Raw genomic sequence first — 19,179 nt, forward strand, 5'->3', positions numbered from 1 at the left:
ATATTTTCTATGTATTTATAAACTGGCTGAATGAAAGAGAAGGCATTAAGACCTTAACTCTGCGAGTAAAAATAAATCTATGAAATAAATGAATTAACAATAATAATCCGTGGCGCTACAGCCCGTGAAGGTCCTAGACCGACCAGCCGGCTGCTGGCCTCACGTCCACATGCCGAAGCAAAAGTGGACGATCATCCAACCAGAATGGTGGTATCGTTTGGTTAGCACGATGATCCCCCAGCCGTTATAGCTGGCATTCGCAACCGGATTTCGGTACCAATCGTAGCTCTCCAAGTGCATCACGATGCTGGGTGGACACCGGTCCCATACACTGGCCGAAATTTCATGAGAAAATTTCTTTCCCCATGAGGACTCGAACCAGAGCGCATTCCGCAACGCGAGTTCTAGGCGGGATGCCTTAGACCACGACGCCACGGCGCGGGACAAATAAATGAATTAAGAATTAAAATTGTAGGAAAGGTCATCGTGGTGTCACTAGAATGCATTGTGAACAGTCTGCGGAGTTTAATTTTGAATCATGAAGAGAACGTCAAATGCACACAAACAAGATGCGAATATCCCCTAATAGCAGGGCCTACCTGTGCAGCACGCGAAACATGACGTCACGCCAACATAGTCTATGAACAATTAACCTTATCTCCGTACGCCCTGGGACAGAACACGGTCCCTACTCATAACAGTGTCACATCATCAAAGACTAAAAAATAAATGAGGTTTACACATAACGGCATACTAGTCCATTTCCATAACAGAGTCAGACGATATATTATAACACCGGTATGTAATCTTCGATGTATTGGACGGGGAGGTCCTATACCATGGCCTGCTTGTTCCCCAGATCTTAATCCCTTGGATGTTTGGTTATGGGAACACTTAAGACGTTAGTGAATGCTACAGGTCATATTGAAACTAAACGTAAAGAATTAAATTTTAAAACATAAAAAATCTATTGGTTATTGGGACCTAAATCAAAACTGTCATTATGCATTAAATTTTCTGGATAATAAGAAGACTTAAAATGACCAATGCTCTTGACCTTCCATTCATTTCACTACAGCTATTTGAAACATTGTTATTTTTCTTTTGGAGTGTTGTCATGGGATAACATCTCTCTTTTATAATATTTACTTATTGTCTACTGTAGACAGATTGTAAATGTGGCATAAGTGTTAAATAAAAAAATGCTACAGGAGCGTGTCTTCAACACCTGTAAGCATATCAGAGACCAAGGATGGTTGAAAGATTACGTGGTTCCTTAAGACGTCGAGCAGAAGGATTTGTTATGAATACAGTTTCTACGTTTGGTTACTTCGAATACAAATTAGGCTTACATCGAACATAGCGTCGCACGGAGAATAAATCAAGACTGGTTCACAGTAAACCGGAAACAGAAACGACAACGAGAACGAGAACGGAAATAATGTGAAAATAATGTATTTAAATATGAGCAATCACAAAAGTTAATTGTGAAAGTTCACATTTAAATACATTTATTTTAACAATATTTCCGTTCTCGTTGTCGTTTCCGTTCCCGGTTTATTGTGGACCAATCTTTATAAGTCAACATTTCACGCTCCAGTCTTTCATAATGCACTGGTACTGTGTATTTACATCTCTTTATTCGTGTACCTGTGTGTGTAAGTCAGTGAACAACAGGAATACCACTTGGATTTAATAACAACAATAACAAAGTTGTTATCGCATCTTGTTCCCAAAAGGCGAACTTCTCATTAATGCTAGACATCACAGAGTTAGAACCGCATTGGCCTCTATCCTAAAATCCTTAGGATGGCAAGTTCATGAAGAAATCCTCTGTCTCTCTACTGATGGTTCACATCGCAGAGCCGATATAATTGCAATAAACAGATGTACACAAAAAAACAATCATTATGGATCCGACTATCAGATTTGAGAGAGATTTACAACAGCTGATGAAGTGGATAAAGAGAAGAAGTCAATCTATGGAGCCCTACATCCCTTATCTGTTATTTAAGTATAATCTTTAAGAAGACAATTTATTGGTCAGTTAATGGCTCATTATTTGGTTGTAGAGGAGGAATTTCTAAATTATCATGGGCATTTCTAAAAAATCTTAAAGTTCCTCTCAACTGGTTCTGTGAAACTTCCGTTTCAATAATTAAGAACTCTGAAGATTCTTCACCATCATTCATATTTCAATCAACGTAGCAATAAATGAACTATTAATAATTCTCTTTTTTACAGACTTTAAAATCCCAGTGAAAATTATTTTGTAAAATCCATATTATTTCATTCTATGTTATCTGCTTGAATTTTTTTTAATCACTTACTTTGTAAGTAGTTTTCTGTAATTCAGGATCCCTGTGGTCACCGATGTTCTTCGGCCGATGTCATTGTGATTAAATATTTATTATTTAAAGGTAACTTATATGCATTGAAAGGTAACTTTTATTAGGGATAGATAGATAGCTTTATTGATATTGTTCACAAAAGTACAAAACTTAATAATTTAACAAAAGATCTATATACAAATGTAGTTCTACATAATAAATATACAATTTCCTAAACTAATTAATCTATCGCAAATCTCAATAATTTATTGGTTCAAACTTGCACTTACGTCTTGTTTTAGTGCATGTTTAAACCAATCGTGATAACCCTTAAGACTTTAAACCTTAATTATTTGCTCCTTTTCAAAAAATCTAATTGTAATATTTAGGTCTTATTTTACATAATAATTTATTATTCCAATTAGATGATCAGATGTCGACATACTGTAAGTCATGAACCTGAAATAGCTGAATCGGTACATTCCATATGTAGGTTAATCTTTCTTTCTTACAATATTTTCATGTCAGCAGAAACGTTTGCGTAACTTCTACGAAGACTACCGCATGCCTGCTTAAAAACAAGCTTGACAAATTGCTTACATAATCAACCTCAGATTTAGTTTCATCATTATGTCGCATGTACTCATTATCGAGTCATTTCTATTATGATTTCTATTATGATCTAATAAATTTATTATAATTGCATTCTTATTGAAATTAAAATATATTAGTTAACCAATTTATAAAGTCAAATTTTCTTCTGAACTTTTACTAATTAATATAACTATCGGAATACCTTAATAACTACCTTAGTTCTCTATTTTCAATTTTTTTTATTATTATTTAAAAAAAAACCTTGACGTAATTCTATCTTATTTCCAAAACCTGTCTTCTTACCTTATTTAATTAATAATAAGTTTTTCTGATTTTAGGAAAATTTAATCTTTGCTGATGCCTATCTCTTAGTAGGTAATTTCGTTCAGTATCTATAGTTTTGATTGAATCTACTTTATTTCTGTTAGAGTTTCTATTTGTCATTTTACCTCTTATTAACTGTTCGTCACCTGCTTCTACTTCATCGGTCGGTATCGCACAGCTCCTCCAAATTGTAACTTTTATTAGGGATAGCCCCTTTATTTTCAGGAGACGTCACATTTCGTTCACACATACAATGAGGAAAGCATTAGAGCTAAAATAAAGATACATTTACTGAAATATTTTAAAAAATATTTAGTCATACATCTTGATTAGACAACTTTTAACACTGTATCACTTTGGAATATGTATGGTAAGACTTTCCTGTGTTAAATTTCAACGTACCTCGTTTACATGTTTCGACCTATTTATGTGTCATCTTCAGAACTGGTCGTTGCTGGTCTTGGTGCCACTTGTTCTGTTTCCTGTGAGGGTGTGTTCCTGTGGTATAGTGTAGAGTCAAAGAGTGTGTGTGTTTTGAAGTTGAGTTGTGTGTTGAGAATCTCGTTGGGGTGTGTTTTTGTGTGTCTGTATATTTCATATTGTTCTACTGTGTTTCGTTTCTGGCTTTTTGGTTGGATGTGCAGTATTTCCATGTCTGTGTTGATGTCTCTGTGGGTGTGGTTAGGATTTGTGATGTGTTCTGCATATGTGGAGGTGATCTGTAATTTTGTTATGGCTGTGATGTGTTCTTTGTAACGTGTTTGAAACGATCTGCCTGTCTGTCCTATGTAGAAGTTGTTGCAGGTGTTACATTTGAGTTTGTATACGCCTGTGTGGTTGTATTTGTTTGTTTGTGTTGTCATATGTTATGCGGTTAAAAAGTAGCTGACAGACCATTTCAATTTAGTAGCTATCCCAGTTACAGTTGTGATGCTCCATTATTATTATTATTATTATTATTATTATTATTATTATTATTATTATTATTATTATTATTATTATTATTATTATTATTATTATTATTATCGTGCAGCGCCGTGGCGTCGTGCTCTAAGGCATCCTGCCTAGGATTCGCGTTACGGAATGCGCGCTGGTTCGAGTCCTCATGGGGGAAGAAATTTTCTCATGAAATTGCGGTCAGTGTATGGGACCGGTGCCCACCCAGCATCGTGATGCACTTGGGGAGCTACGATTGGTAACGAAATCCGGTTAAGAAAACCAGTTATAACGGCTGGGAGGCTCATCGTGCTAACCACACGATACCTCCATTCTGATTGGATGATCGTCCACCTCTGCTTCGGTATGTGGCCGTGAGGCCAGGAGCCGGCTGGTAGGTCTTAGCACTATTATTATTATTATTATTATTATCATTATTATTATTATTATTATTATTATTATTATTATTATTATTATGTACTGAACTAGGTTTTATCTTTAGTAGCGTCCTAACGAGCATTTAAGGTTAGAGTTAGAACCCTGAAACTCCAGGATATACTAACCGATAACTTTCTTAACTTGTTTGGGAACGAAAATGCGCTGTCTGATTTTATTAGAGAAAAGAATAATAATATTGTATCATATAATTAAAGATTAAGATTTAACAATTAAGATACTACGGGCATGAAATAACTCTAAAAGAAAAAGATTGTTGATGGATATATGAAGACTGATAGACAATATAAAATCAAAAACAGACATAACTATAAAAGAAACAAAATTTAAGGGGAGAGGATGTTATTTTTTAAAACTTTTTTCCTATTTGGTGTAAAATATTAATTTTTTGTATGTAGAGAGCTCATAGCTGTAGGAACTCAACCAAATATAAATATTCTGAAAAATATTATTTGGGGGTCCAAATTTGAAAAATAAAATGTACCCAATGCAGGATTGTACTAAAACCGATATATCTAAACTGTTTTTAAAGATAGATTCAAACAGTTTTTTGCAATGTATTTGCAAAAGCATGTTCTACAAACTGTCTGTAACAGAATTTTGATATTAGTCCCTACGTTTGTAAAATAAACAATTAAATTTTAATAATTTCAGGGAAAAATTGTTCCGGGGCCGGGTATCGATCCCGGGACCTCTGGTTGAACGTACCAGCGCTCTGCCAACTGAGCTACCCGGGAACTCCACCCGACACCGTCTCAACTTTTCCCTTTATATCCACACAACTCGCGTGGGATGACGGAACGCCAGAGACCCACATCGAATGCACACAATCTCTGTGTGACTTGAAATTGTGGTTTTCTGTTAACGTACACAGTGACGTATATATTATGCAAATCTAGTCTTTCAGGTAAGGCTCCCCGTAAAGTAGATTTCAATAATTTCAAGGGAAAAATTGTTCCGGGGCCGGGTATCGGATTGTGTGCATTCGATGTGGGTCTCTGGCGTTCAGTCAGCCCACACGAGTTGTGTGAATGTAAAGGGAAAAGTTGAGACGGTGTCGGGTGGAGTTCCCGGGTAGCTCAGTTGGGAGAGCGCTAGTACGTACAACCAGAGGTCCCGGGATCGTTACCCGGCCCCGGAACAATTTTTCCCTTGAAATTATTGAAATCTGCTTTACGGGGAGCCTTACCTGAAAGACTAGATTTGCATAATTAAATTTTAATAACAATTTTCTGATTTTCTTTCTTGCAAATAAACGGACGTATTTTAAAAATCAAATCAATTAACACAATTCTGTTCCAGAGAAAACTTTCCTAATAGTCTAAAGAATGTGTGTTCTAAAATTCATGCATGTATCTTTAATAGTTCAGAAATTATATCCATTTTTTGTCTGGCAAAGTAGCAAAAAAAAATTTTAGTGGGTTATTTTACGACGCTTTATCAACAGCTTAGGATATTTAAAGTCTGAATGAGATGAAGGTGATAGTGCCGGTGAAATGAGTCCCGGGTCCAGCACCGAAAGTTACCCAGCATTTGCTCATCTTGGGTTGAGGGAAACCCCAAGAAAAAACCTCAACTAAGTAACTTGCCCCGACCGGGAATCGAACCCGGGCCACCTGGTTTCGCGGCTAGGCGCGCTGACCGTTACTCTACAGGTGTGGACTGTAGCAAAAAAAAAATGAAGTTACTGGAAACCGATAAAAGTGGACGTGTGATTTAAAAATCCATAGCGCAGGAAGTTTAAAAATGACGTCTCAACATCCGATAAGGGCACAAATACTCACAAAATATTATGCAATGCATTCCACACATATCAAAGAGTATTTTAAAGAATTTTTTTTTTTTTTTTGAAAATTTAATTTACCGGAAACAAGAATAAAAGTGGGCGAGTGATTTAAAAATCCTTAACGCAGGAAGTTTAAAAATGGCGACTCAACATCCGATAAGGGCACAAATACCCACAAAATGTTATGCTATGCATGCCACACATATCACAGGGTATTTTAAAGATTTTTTTTTTAATTTACTCATTTTTCACCAAACAATACCATCCTCTCCCATTAAAAGAGTAATTGAAGGAAGGGTAGTTTTGAAGAAATGTATAAAGAAAATTCAATGACAGGCTCCTTTGCTTTTGAAATAGGAAGCATTTCAAACATTGAAACTGACATATATAGTTAAGCATAAAAATTACCTTAATTATTTTATTTATTTAAAGTAACTTATACTTCCGAAAAAGAAGTAAAGTTAATATAACAATTAAGAGGATGTAATAAACATTTTTCCGAACTTTTGTAGCAGGGATCCTGTACAGTTTGTGTCTTAATATGTTTTGAAATTTGTTCAGCAGCATTGTATATTTTGACTAGTCTGTTTGTATATTGATAATGTCAGGCTTCTCTAAAGTCTGCTCATCTTCACATTTCATACTTAGACTGATAAATTTTACAGCATTCATATCTTTTGCATAACTTAAAAAGAAATAAACCCTAAAGTAGGAAAAGAATAAATATTAATCCTAATTTACCATTTTTTCGTTTGTTCCTTCCAAGCTCTGGAAAGTGAACGCCCCCATGATGCAATACGACACGACCAGGGATACGAGAATCACATGGGAGAAGAGACACGTGCAAATCTTCCATGAGTAGTGGAGGAAGGTGCTGCACCTATTGGGTGCGATATCTTCAGGGTCGTCCAACATACTGTATATTGATTTTAAACCACTATACACTCACGACGATCAAATTCTTGTTTTCTTTTCCCCCACACACTGATCACTTACTTCCAACACTTGTACTTGTAATTACAAGCTTCAAGTACAGACAGTGGAATGTTCTGGATTGAACACACTAGCAAATATTACACACTTTAAAATTTAGTATTAAAAAATATTATGCGTTCTGGAAAGTTCCATCGTCCGTAGAATTCGGTACGACTGTGCAACGTAATTCATCCAAATACTTTTTATAAAATTCATTTTAGAGAACGGGTTAGTTAAAAACAGTTGCGTATTGGCAAAACACACTAGAAACGTGGAAAGTATTTCTGTCTTTTATTTTAGGTCACTTCCATCCATCACCTTCAAAACTCTGACGTCATCACACGTGTAAGTGACGTAGTCGTATGACGTAGGTTCCGACAACCGAAACTCCTCTCGAGGCCATTCTTCCGATCTCTAGCCTTTTTTTATTGTTATTATTATTATTCTGTTTACCTCTCACGTTCGCACAACAAATTGATCACTCGACAATGTGACATAATTTAAGTTATTCTCGAGAAGGGCAGTTTTCTTTTGTCTCTTTCAGATTCCGCACAATTTCACTTGCAGCTCACAACAAAAACACACGCGTGTACGAAATCTCTGCCGCACATTCATCTCTCTGGACCGTTGTCGGCGCTCTACATGTTGTAATGTTCTGTTTTAAACTTTTCTTTTCTACTTGGCTCCATGGTACCAAGTCTAAAAAAGCTCACAGCCTATTCCAAGAACTTCTTCTTCTTCTCTGCAGGGTTCCTTCCCCGTTCACTCCATATTCTCTCCCCACCATGAAAGACCTCTCCTCTTCGCTTCCTCCCCCATCTTTACAATCCATCTATTTCTCTCCCGTTTTCCTATTTTAATACACTTCCCCTCATCCTTTCTACTCCATCATCTTGGAAATGTTGCCAAAAGCATTTACTCCCTCTCCACTGGCATCGCGGCGAAGGAAACCCTCGCATATGGCTCGATTTCATGGTTCAATATACCACATCGCGCGTAAAAACGAACTTCTGAAAACTTTTAACCCCCCAGTGAGAATTATATGATGGATGGTGATTTGTAGAGTTTATTACATAAACAGTTCTCATTGTGAAGTGCCTCTAGTAAGAAGGTCAGGAAATTTAATACAAGATACATTCCCTTGCGAACTGACCTAGTCGAATTTATTTACAAATGCCGCTGATTACCAAACGGCTAAAATGCCCAATCCCGTGTAGGGGTTACGGCTTACATTTCAGAAAATCCCAATGAAATTTGTTGTGAACAAAGACGCTGTTAGGACAGATTTCCGTTTTATTATTCAGCTTCTCTTACTTACTTACTGGTTCTTAAGAAACCCGGAGGTGCATTGCCGCCCTCACATAAGCCCGCCATTGTCCCTATCCTGAGCAAGATTAATCCAGTCTCTGTCATCATATCCTATCTCCCTCAAATCCAATTTCATATTATCTTCCCATCCACGTCTCGGCCTCTCCAAAGGTCTTTTTCCCTCCGGCCTCCCAACTAACACTTTATATGCATTTCGCCCATACGTGCTACATGCCCTGCCCATCTCAAACGTCTGGATTTAATGTTCCTAATTATGTCAGGTGAACAATACAATGCGTGCAGTTCCGTGTTGTGTAACTTTCTCCATTCTCCTGTAACTTCATCCCTCTTAGCCCCAAATATTTTCCTAAGAACCTTATTCTCAAACACCCTTAATCTCTGTTCCTCTCTCAAAGTGAGAGTCCACGTTTCACAACCATACAGAACAACCGGTAATATAACTGTTTTATAAATTCTAACTTTCAGATTTTTGGACAGCAGACTCAACTGAATAATAACAGGCATTTCCCATATTTATTCTGTGTTTAATTTCCTCCCGAGTGTCATTTATATTTGTTACTGTTGCTCCAAGATATTTGAATTTTTCCACCTCTTCGAAGGATAAATCTCCAATTTTTATAGTTCCATTTCGTACAATAGTTTGGTCACGAGACATAATCGTATACTTAGTCTTTTCGGAATTTACTTCCAACCCTATCGCTTTACTTGCTTCAAGTAGAATTTCCGCGTTATCCCTAATCGTGTTCCAATTCCTCATAGAAGCTATCCTTTATATGGTCGTCTTTCTCTTCTGTAGGGGCGTGAGCATTTATAACTACGATATCGCACCATCTACCCTTAAGTACTAAATATGATAACCTGTCACTGATAAATTCGACCTTTTTACTACTGATTTTATTCTTTTATGTACAAAGAATCCTGTTCCTAATTGGTGATTAATGTTTCCTTCCCCATAATACAACAAGTAATCGCCTATTTGTGATATGCTATTCCCATCTAACCTAACCTCTTGTACTCCCACGAAGTCTATTCTATATCTAGCTAGTTCTTTTGCTACTAATGTTACCCCTCCTGTTCTATAAAGACTAGTTACGTTCCATGTACCAAATCTTATAACATTTTTCCTTTGCTGTGGGCGTGCCTGAGAATCGTCCCATTCCAAGGCTTATTGTTAGGTTTCGTTACAAGCTGTTTTTTACGGTGATGGGTTGTTAGCCCTTTGCTCAACCCCCAAGCTGGAGGACCACCCCTTATCGGCTGTCCACGACTGCTTATTCAATATATTCGCAGCTACCCTCCATATCTGGAGGCCGTCTCCTCTATCCGCAACCTGAGGACGCGCCATGCCGTGGTGATAGGACCCACAATACATACAAACGGCTAAAATGCCCAATTCCGTGCAGGGGTTACGGCTTACATTTCATAAAATCCTAATGAAAATTGTTGTGAACAAAGACGCTGTTAGGACAGATTTCCGTTTTATTATTCATCTTCTCTTACCATTATTTAACTACATCTCCACAATTGAAAATCATTCTTATCATAGATGCGAAAGCAATGGAAAACTATCCCACTGTAGAGTATGATGTTCCTATGACACCCGCTCCTTCGGATTCTAAAGCGAACTTTTCGAAGACCAGGTAACCATAGGAATCCCTGAAGTGCCGTCGACTTTAAGCTCGTGTTATGGCGAATGACATTGATGCCCACGTGTATCAACGTCGGTTAGTGTAAACACCGGTTAAAATTGTCACCTAACCTCTGGTTAAGCATTTTTACAGTGGATCGACCTCGGTTACGACTTAAATAAGAGGTTAACCACAGTAATCTCTAACCGGCCATATTCGAGCGGTTAAAGGATATAACCAGTGATTAGTAGAGCAAATAAAGCAAAATGGCGGCCAGAGCCACAGATGTTTATTTCGAAGACTATTATTATAATACAGTACTTGAATTACTTGATAGAGCGTGAGCGTGAAGGTTCTATAGTGGAAAGAGAGAATTCTTAGGAGGAATTAAGTGACAGAAAATTTCAGGAGGGATTTCGTTTATCAAAATCTACAAATGGACCACTTGAAATAACACAGAAAGTCATATTTCTCCTATGGTTCGGCTGCTTATATTACGATTCTATGTAACTGTTATTTTCTGTATTTTAAGAGGCAATACTCTAATATCTCTTTCTCTATGTCACTGGCTGAACAAAGAGAGGTTATGGATGGATCATAGGATAATGAATAGTTCCCTCGTGTAAATGGGGTCCTGGATCGTATACACATTCCCATTAATCTTCTGCGTCCTTTTCCTTTATAGATATCCCATCTGTTTATATAATATATTTAAATTCTAGTAATTAAGTCTAGCGATACTTCAACCACACAATGGGATATAATCATTTTTGCATTCAATTTTCTATTTTGTACGATTTTAACCTAACAGCAAGGAAATGCAACTCACAAGTATAACAGCGCCCAAAGGCAAACAAATTCAAAGCGAAAATGTAGGACACGTTCATTTCGATGTAGAACGGAGTGAGCGCAGTCATTTTTAGACGTTGACTATTATCTTTGTAGCGGTATGGATGCTTTCCTTTAGTCATTTTGTAGAAACAGTGTACCATCATAGACTTTACTCTGGTTAAATGAGGTATCAGCTAGCCATGTTGAAGTAATCGGTGATTATGAATGGTGCACACAAATTACATTTTAACTACTGTTACTGTTTAACCGTCGTTTCATAATCTACGATTACTGCGTTTTTAACCGATGTTGATACACTTCGCCATGAATGTTAATTCTGTTAGTACGTCAGAAAAGAATAGCGTGTTCACAATACAAGAAAATTATAATTATTTTACTTAAAAAAGGTTGACAATTTTTTACTCCTCTTTCACATTATGCCTATAGTATTACTACTAATTTATGCTATTGATGAGGGAAAGAAATTTGTGATGAACGAACGAACGAACAAAGAAACAGTTGAATTAGGTAACATGTCGGCTGTATTTAGAGTAAACACTCCACGCAGATAGAAGTTACTGGTTCAACGGCCATTCGCCGTTAAATCAACAAACAAGATAAACACTGAAAAATACGTTGCAAAAGGTAGTACCAATTTGAGCAGCACGTTAGTGTGATTGGACTACAGTACATTCGTGATTAGAGTCCTTGTTGTAAAGAACAGGTAACTATGATTTTCCTCGTCAATTTTTTTAGAATCCTAGACACAACTACAGTGAATCACTAAATTCTTCGGACAATGCCCATTTATTGCTAAATAATACGGTCAAATGTGTAAAAAGTATTAATAAAGAATTTTAAGTGAGCTGTTGGAAAGTTTACTTTTCAAAGATTATACACAGTGGGTTTAATGTATATTTTTACTTTGATTAGGAAGCAGTAGTGGGGTTCGAACCCATATACGTCATAATGTGACATCAACATAAGTTTTCGTACACCAATCAGAGACCACAGGTACGTTGTCTGCAGTCTATAGAATAGTGTAGTCCAGCCGCGGCGAAAATGCGACTCACGAGCACATTGTGGCTCGCAGTGCTTTTCTCTCGCTTCCTACCTACAACCCCCCACCCTCTTACTCACTAGAGTCAAACTCCGTTCTAGTTGTATTTGTCTCGGACCTGTGAGTGGCGTATCGTCGCAATATTTCTCTCGAAACCATGTACCTCTATAAAAAACGAAAGTTTTAAGTAGGATGGGAGGATGCAGTCTTTTGCTTACAATATGATGAAAATATTAAATGTATGATTTGTTCACAAATATTACTAGTAAAACGGTTGTATAACATAAAACGGCATTATAAGTTACATGTTATTGATGAAACATTAAAAGGTTAAGTGTTATTATTATTATTATTATTATTATTATTATTATTATTATTATTATTATTATTATTATCATTATCATCTCTGTACGTCGATTCTTTTACAGCAGATGTACGAATAATGCGGTTAGATTTTCAATTTAAACTCACAGATTTACAATGTGACGTTAAATGAAAGCTAGATGTAAGGACTTGACAGATATTGAACTTTTAATATCTTTGGAAAAAAATAAATATTTGAAGCTTCGTTCTTTCGCTTGCTCTGTTGAAGCCATGTTCGCTGTAACTTACGTTTGTGAAAAATTATTTTCAACAATGAAAATAGTAAAAATCAAATTTAGATCACGACTGACAGACAAATACCTTCGAGATCAACTACGATTGGCAGTAAGTGACATAATTCCTGATTTTGAAACTTTGTCGCAGAGACATTCTGAAGACAGTTAATTTTAGGTTGTGATAATGTGTCCTATGTTTTCTTGTTCATTTCTTTCTTCGTTACACGTCCTAAACATTAACTTCCCCTTCGGGTGTCCGCCTCCCTCCATAGGTGCCATGCACGTTGCAGCTTACACAGTGGCTCGGCGCACCATGGCCTTTTCGCCACGGCTGGTGTAGTCAGATACACGAATAGTCAGTAACAGTGTGTGCCTTCAGTAGCTCAGTATTGTGTAGTGGATAGAAACAAATGGGGCGTAGAGGAAAAGACAGTATGTTCGAGCAGCGTCAGTCAGTGGTCTTCCACCATGCAAGGGGAAATCCTACCGATAGCCTACATAGCCGATATTACTACACATGAAGAAAAGCACAGTGGCAGATATTGTTCAGAGATATTCAGAGATGAAGACAGACTTGAATCGTATCCTCACTCAGGACGTCCAAGGACATTTTCCATGCGAGAAGAAGCGATAATAGTACGGAGGGTAAAAAAAATCCTAGATTAAGTGCTCCAAGAATTTCTTCTGGAGTCAGTGAAATATTAGGGAAACATGTCCATCCCGACACTATTAGAACAGTTCTCAGGAGAAACAATTTTCATGGTTGAGTGGCAAGAAACAAGCCCTACATCAACGAAAGAAATAAAAGTAAAAGATTACTGTTCGCAAAAGAGTACCTAGAAAATGATCAGGATTGGTGGAATCGAGTTATCTTTTCAGACGAGAGTAAATTTAATATCAGCGAATCGTATGGCCAGATTACAGTATGGTGAAGACCCAATGAGTTTGGCGAGCAAAATATACAGAGACATCATTTTATTTTTACTAACATTTTTAATATTAACCTGTCTATACCTTTAGAGAACCGGAAACACCGCTTGCTCCCCCCTCCAAGACTGGAGTTCGATGATACTGGCGTAAAACACAAATCACTCTACTAGGAGTCGACCTGGTTGGCACGTTGGTATAGCGCTGGCCTTCTATGCCCAAGGTTGCGGGTTCGATCCCGGGCCAGGTCGATGGCATTTAAGTGTGCTTAAATGCGACAGGCTCATGTCAGTAGATTTACTGGCATGTAAAAGAACTCCTGCGGGACAAAATTCCGGCACATCCGGCGACGCTGATATAACCTCTGCAGTTGCGAGCGTCGTTAAATAAAACATAATATATATTTATTTACTCTACTAGGTATAGGAAGGAAGAAAAGTAATTCATCCCTTTACGTAAACTAGGAAATATCGCGATTTTGAGTTTGATAATTTTCATTGGGTTTTTCTTTAATCAAAGTACAGTACTGTATTAAGAATAAGTGTTTTTACTCACGAAGTGAGTTATCCATGCGAACGTATTCATTATGCAGTGTATATTATACTGTCTACAGCACATTAGCGTACAATATAGAGAAAGAAGTTAAATTGAAAAATAATCATAATATGAATATTTAAACACAATTTTTAAAATGGTGGCCGTTCATTTCGATACAGGCTTCAGTTCTTTTGTGCATATTATCGCACTATAGACTATTGCATCTAATTCCAATTGCCAGAGTCGTCCTTCATACTAGTAACTCATGTTGAAATAATTCTGTACCTACTCTACGTACTGTAAATTCAATCTTCACTTCTGCCCGACCCGAAAATATAAAATTACTCAGACATGCTATCTACTGCCCGTCCAAGTGGTTATGCCGCAGGATTGTAGAAAGGGAGGAAATCACGTGACAGTTAATTACTTAACGAGGCCCTTATATTTAAGTTAAATTAAACAGCTGTATAATATTACGTAAACTTCCAATTCCTAAGAGAAATTAATGTTTTCAGAAAAGAGCTAAGACAGCTCAGCTATTACAGAGGGGCGAGCAGAAGCAGGTGGGGGAAATCGGGATGCGACGTAGGCAAACGGACAGTACCTGTGCGAAAATATGATTCAATATTGAAAGCTCTTTCGTCACTGGAAAACGCGAACATATTTCTGGAACGTACTATACTCAGTAACTCAGTACTGCTTACTATCTGCGGTCTTGGTTCTGTGTGGAGTTGGAACTTCCTTAGTAGAAGGGATGGGAGTGAAGTACATTCAAAAACTCAGGTACAATAAAAATTGAAGTAAAAATAAAATGATGTCCCTGTACAAGCAACAGTTAAGCATGGTGTCGGCAGTGTAATGGTATGGGGGTGTATGTCCGCAAGCGAAGTTGGCAATCTAGTGTTCATTGACGGAAAAATGGACAAGTATTCATACCTTCAACTCCAGAAGGATAATCTACGGCAAAGTGCGGAAAAAATGGGGATTCATGACCGGTTCGCATTCTACCAAGTACAACTCTGGTCGCTGAATCACTGCCCAAGGTACTCCAGCCTCCTCCGCAGTCTTCAGACATCAATGTGATTGAACATTTATAGGACAGCTTTGAAAAACAAGTGAGGAAACCCCCAATAAAATCAAAACAACATCTTAAGGAGAGGCTTCAGAAAGAATGGCGAAACGTGTGCAAAGTTTACACAAGAAAATTTGTGCAAAGTATGTCTGAATGATTAGCAGAAGTTATAAAAATGAAAGGGAGGCCAGCCAGGTATTGAATATTTTTATAGAGGTACAGAACTAATTTTATTTAGAAAGGTGTCCTGTGTCCGAATAATTTTTAACCAAAGAATGACTTACATTTGAATTTATTATGAATTTTATTTCTGTTTATAACTATTAACGTATATGTTTCATTAAGATATGATTGTATGTACGTGACAAGAGTAAAGAATTTTACTTTTCCTTTCAAAAGTTATGTGTAAAGAGACAAATGTCCTTTAGTGCACTTATACCCTTCATGTCCGAATAATTCAGTGACTCTCTGCATGAACATCTGTACTAAAATGATTTTTATATAGGAATAATATCTTACTTGTCATTACATCCGAGACATTCCAGTTCAAATCTCGCCGATACAATGGATTTTTAAGGGGGGGGGACGTATGCGAAGATCTGGTAAAATACAACTTCTTTTATAACTCAAATTATTTTCAAAAATAATCTAATCAAATGTTGCACACATACAAATAAATGCTTAAGGAATGTGTCCTACAACTTTGAAGAAAAATCGATTAATAATTTGCATAATTAAACTATTTTTTTTTTGTGAAACCAATTAAACCATAAAGAACGTATTCTCAAAATCTACCGCTGCTATGGACCTAAATTCTTTTACAGTAATTAATCGGAAAATATTAAATGATCCTGTGGAACAGAATTTCTCTAGGTATCTTATTTTAAATACTAGGTCTACTTCTTTTATGTTCACAAAAAAAAAATAAATAAACATGTTAAACTGAATATTTCATTCTCAATATACTTAGAAAAAATTGTTCCACAGAAATGTTCAATGTATTATCTACACCAGCTGTGCCAAATTTTATTTAAATAGCTGCAACAGATTTAGAGAAAATGTTCTTTATATCGATAAAGAACGATAACAGAATATAAATAACTTTGTTATTTATAACGCTAAAGAACAATAACAGAATATAAATAACTTGATTATTATTTATAACGCTAAAGAATAATAACAGAATATAAATAACTTGATTATTATTTATAACGCTAAAGAACGATAACAAAATATAAATAACTTGATTATTATTTATAACGCTAAAGAACGATAACAGAATATAAATAACTTGATTATTATTTATAACGCTAAAGAACGATAACAGAATATAAATAACTTGATTATTATTTATAACGATAAGGAACAATAACAGAATATAAATAACTTGATTATTATTTATAACGCTAAAGAACGATAACAGAATATAAATAACTTGATCATTATTTATAACGCTAAAGAACGATAACAGAATATAAATAACTTGATTATTATTTATAACGCTAAAGAACGATAAGAGAATATAAATAACTTGATTATTATTTATAACGCTAAAGAACGATAACAGAATATAAATAACTTGATTATTATTTATAACGCTAAAGAACGATAACAGAATATAAATAACTTGAATATTATTTATAACGCTAAAGAACGATGAGAGAATATAAATAACTTGAGTATTATTTATAACGCTAGAGAACGATAACAGAGTATGAATAACTTGATTATTATTTATAACGCTAGAGAACGATAACAGAATATAAATGACAATTTGAAATGTTATGTTTTATTTAACGACGCTCGCAACTGCAGAGGTTATATCAGCGTCGCCGGATGTGCCGGAATTTTGTCCCGCAGGAGTTCTTTTACATGCCAGTAAATCTACTGACATGAGTCTGTCGCATTTAAGCACACTTAAATGCCATCGACCTGGCCCGGGATCGAACCCGCAACCTTGGGCATAGAAGGCCAGCGCTATACCAACTCGCCAACCAGGTCGACGACAATTTGAATATTATTTATATCGCTAAAGAACGATTAAAAAATACAATGAAAACTTCAACAAGGCCCAAACTCACAACCTTCGAATCATTAAGCCAGCGCCCTACCGCTGGTCTACGAGACGCAGAAATTGAATAATTCCATAGTTCCGGAACTGCTTCTACAAGCACATGCATGGTGTAACATCGCCGTGACCCGAAGTGGACTTAGAAAATATTCGCTGTTCACGAGTGCGGCCACTTTTTTTTTTCCGACAGCTGTACCTATATAATTGTACGTTAAGTAAAGGTTGGATCCAATCAATCACAAGCAATATGCTCATTGCTCAACTCTTACATTCACTTATTATCGAGGGACTCTAGGTTCGTCACATTACGTTAAATATGACATTGGATTCCACATTCTAAAATACATATATTACATTATTTATTGTTACCAGTTATGAGAATTGTTATTAGTGCCAGAAAACTTTCTGTACAGACATGCTATTTTGTCATTATAGCGCTCAAACCACCAGCGTGGTGCCCGGGGCACATGCCTCCCCCCCCCCCCAGTCATCCCTAGTACAGGGACATCATTTTATTTTTACTAACATTTTACGAATTGAGCTATCCATACGGACGTATTCATTATGCAGTGTATATTGTACTGTTACAGCACATTAGCGTACAATAGGCTATAGAGAATGAAGTTAAACTGAAAAATAATCATAATATGGATATTTAAACACATTTTTGAAAATGGTGGCCGTTCATTTCGAAACAGGCTTCAGTTCTTTTGTGAATATTATCGCACTATACACTATTGTACCTAATTCCAATTACCAGTTTCGTCCTTCGTACGAGTAACTCATGTTGAAATAATTCTTTACCTACTTTATAAAAGAGTACCGTATTTGCTCGCGTAATTTGCGCCCCCGCGTATTTTGCGCACCCTACTTTTTAAGGGATTATTTTGAACTTTATTTTTGCTCCGTGTATTTTGCGCACACATTTTACGTACATATTTTTTTTCAATGTAGGAGGGATTACGTACATATTTTTTTCAGTGTTGTAGGAATTTTCCTTCCCTACAGTCCATCGTAGGTCATTCACCAGCAACTGAAGTACCTGCTTCAGAAAGAAACCCCAAAGTCCCGCTACTTTAACAATACTTGTCCTTTGTAGAGACAAGTTATCGGTATAGAAAATTAGCCCTACCGTAAATACTTACCTATACATATACTAATTGAGATAAACTCAGAACAGGACCTATTATTTGAAAAATCAGCATATTTTACGCATCCCAATTTTTCAGTGGCCAAAGTTAATTAAAAAGTGAGCAAATTACGCGAGCAAGTACGGTACTTTACGTACTGTAAATTTAATCTTCACTTCTGCCTGATCGGAAAAGATAAAATTACTCAGACATGCTATCTACTGTCCGTTCAAGTGGTTTTGTCGCAGGGTTGTAGAAAAAGGGGGAAATCACTTGACAGTTAATTCCTTAACGAGGCCCTTTTATTTAAGTTATTTTAAACAGTTGTACAGGGACATAATTTTATTTTTACTAACATTTCTAATATTAACCTGGCTATATCTTTGGATTAAAGGGCTAGAACCGGAAACAACGCTTCCTCCCCCTTCCAAGACTGGAGTTCGATGATACTGGCGTAAAATACAAACAAATCACTTTACTAGGTATAGGAGGGAAGAAAAGTACTTCATCCATTTACGTAAACTAGGAAATATCGCGATTTTGAGTTTTATAATTTTCATTAGGTTTTTGTTTAATCAAAATGCAGTACTCTAT

General features: G+C 36.3%; 1 protein-coding gene across 5 annotated transcripts in view; it reads right to left on the reverse strand.

Annotated features, from left to right (window-relative positions):
• The window catches only part of galene, a 758,695-nt gene that overhangs the window by 385,082 nt on the left and 354,434 nt on the right, over window positions 1–19,179 (reverse strand). The window contains exon 1 of one of the 5 annotated variants that reach the window (XM_069842979.1): window positions 7,168–8,137. The exons of 2 other annotated variants lie outside the window; for them this stretch is intronic. In XM_069842979.1, coding sequence (XP_069699080.1) covers window positions 7,168–7,341 — 174 coding nt within the window. In that variant the 5' untranslated portion in view covers window positions 7,342–8,137. Of the gene's footprint in view, window positions 1–7,167; window positions 8,138–19,179 lie in introns of those variants that run through there. 2 more of the 5 variants (XM_069842978.1, XM_069842977.1) reach the window with 2 other exon arrangements.

This window comes from Periplaneta americana, chromosome 13, assembly GCF_040183065.1.
Source record: "Periplaneta americana isolate PAMFEO1 chromosome 13, P.americana_PAMFEO1_priV1, whole genome shotgun sequence".
Classification (NCBI taxonomy): domain Eukaryota; kingdom Metazoa; phylum Arthropoda; class Insecta; order Blattodea; family Blattidae; genus Periplaneta; species Periplaneta americana.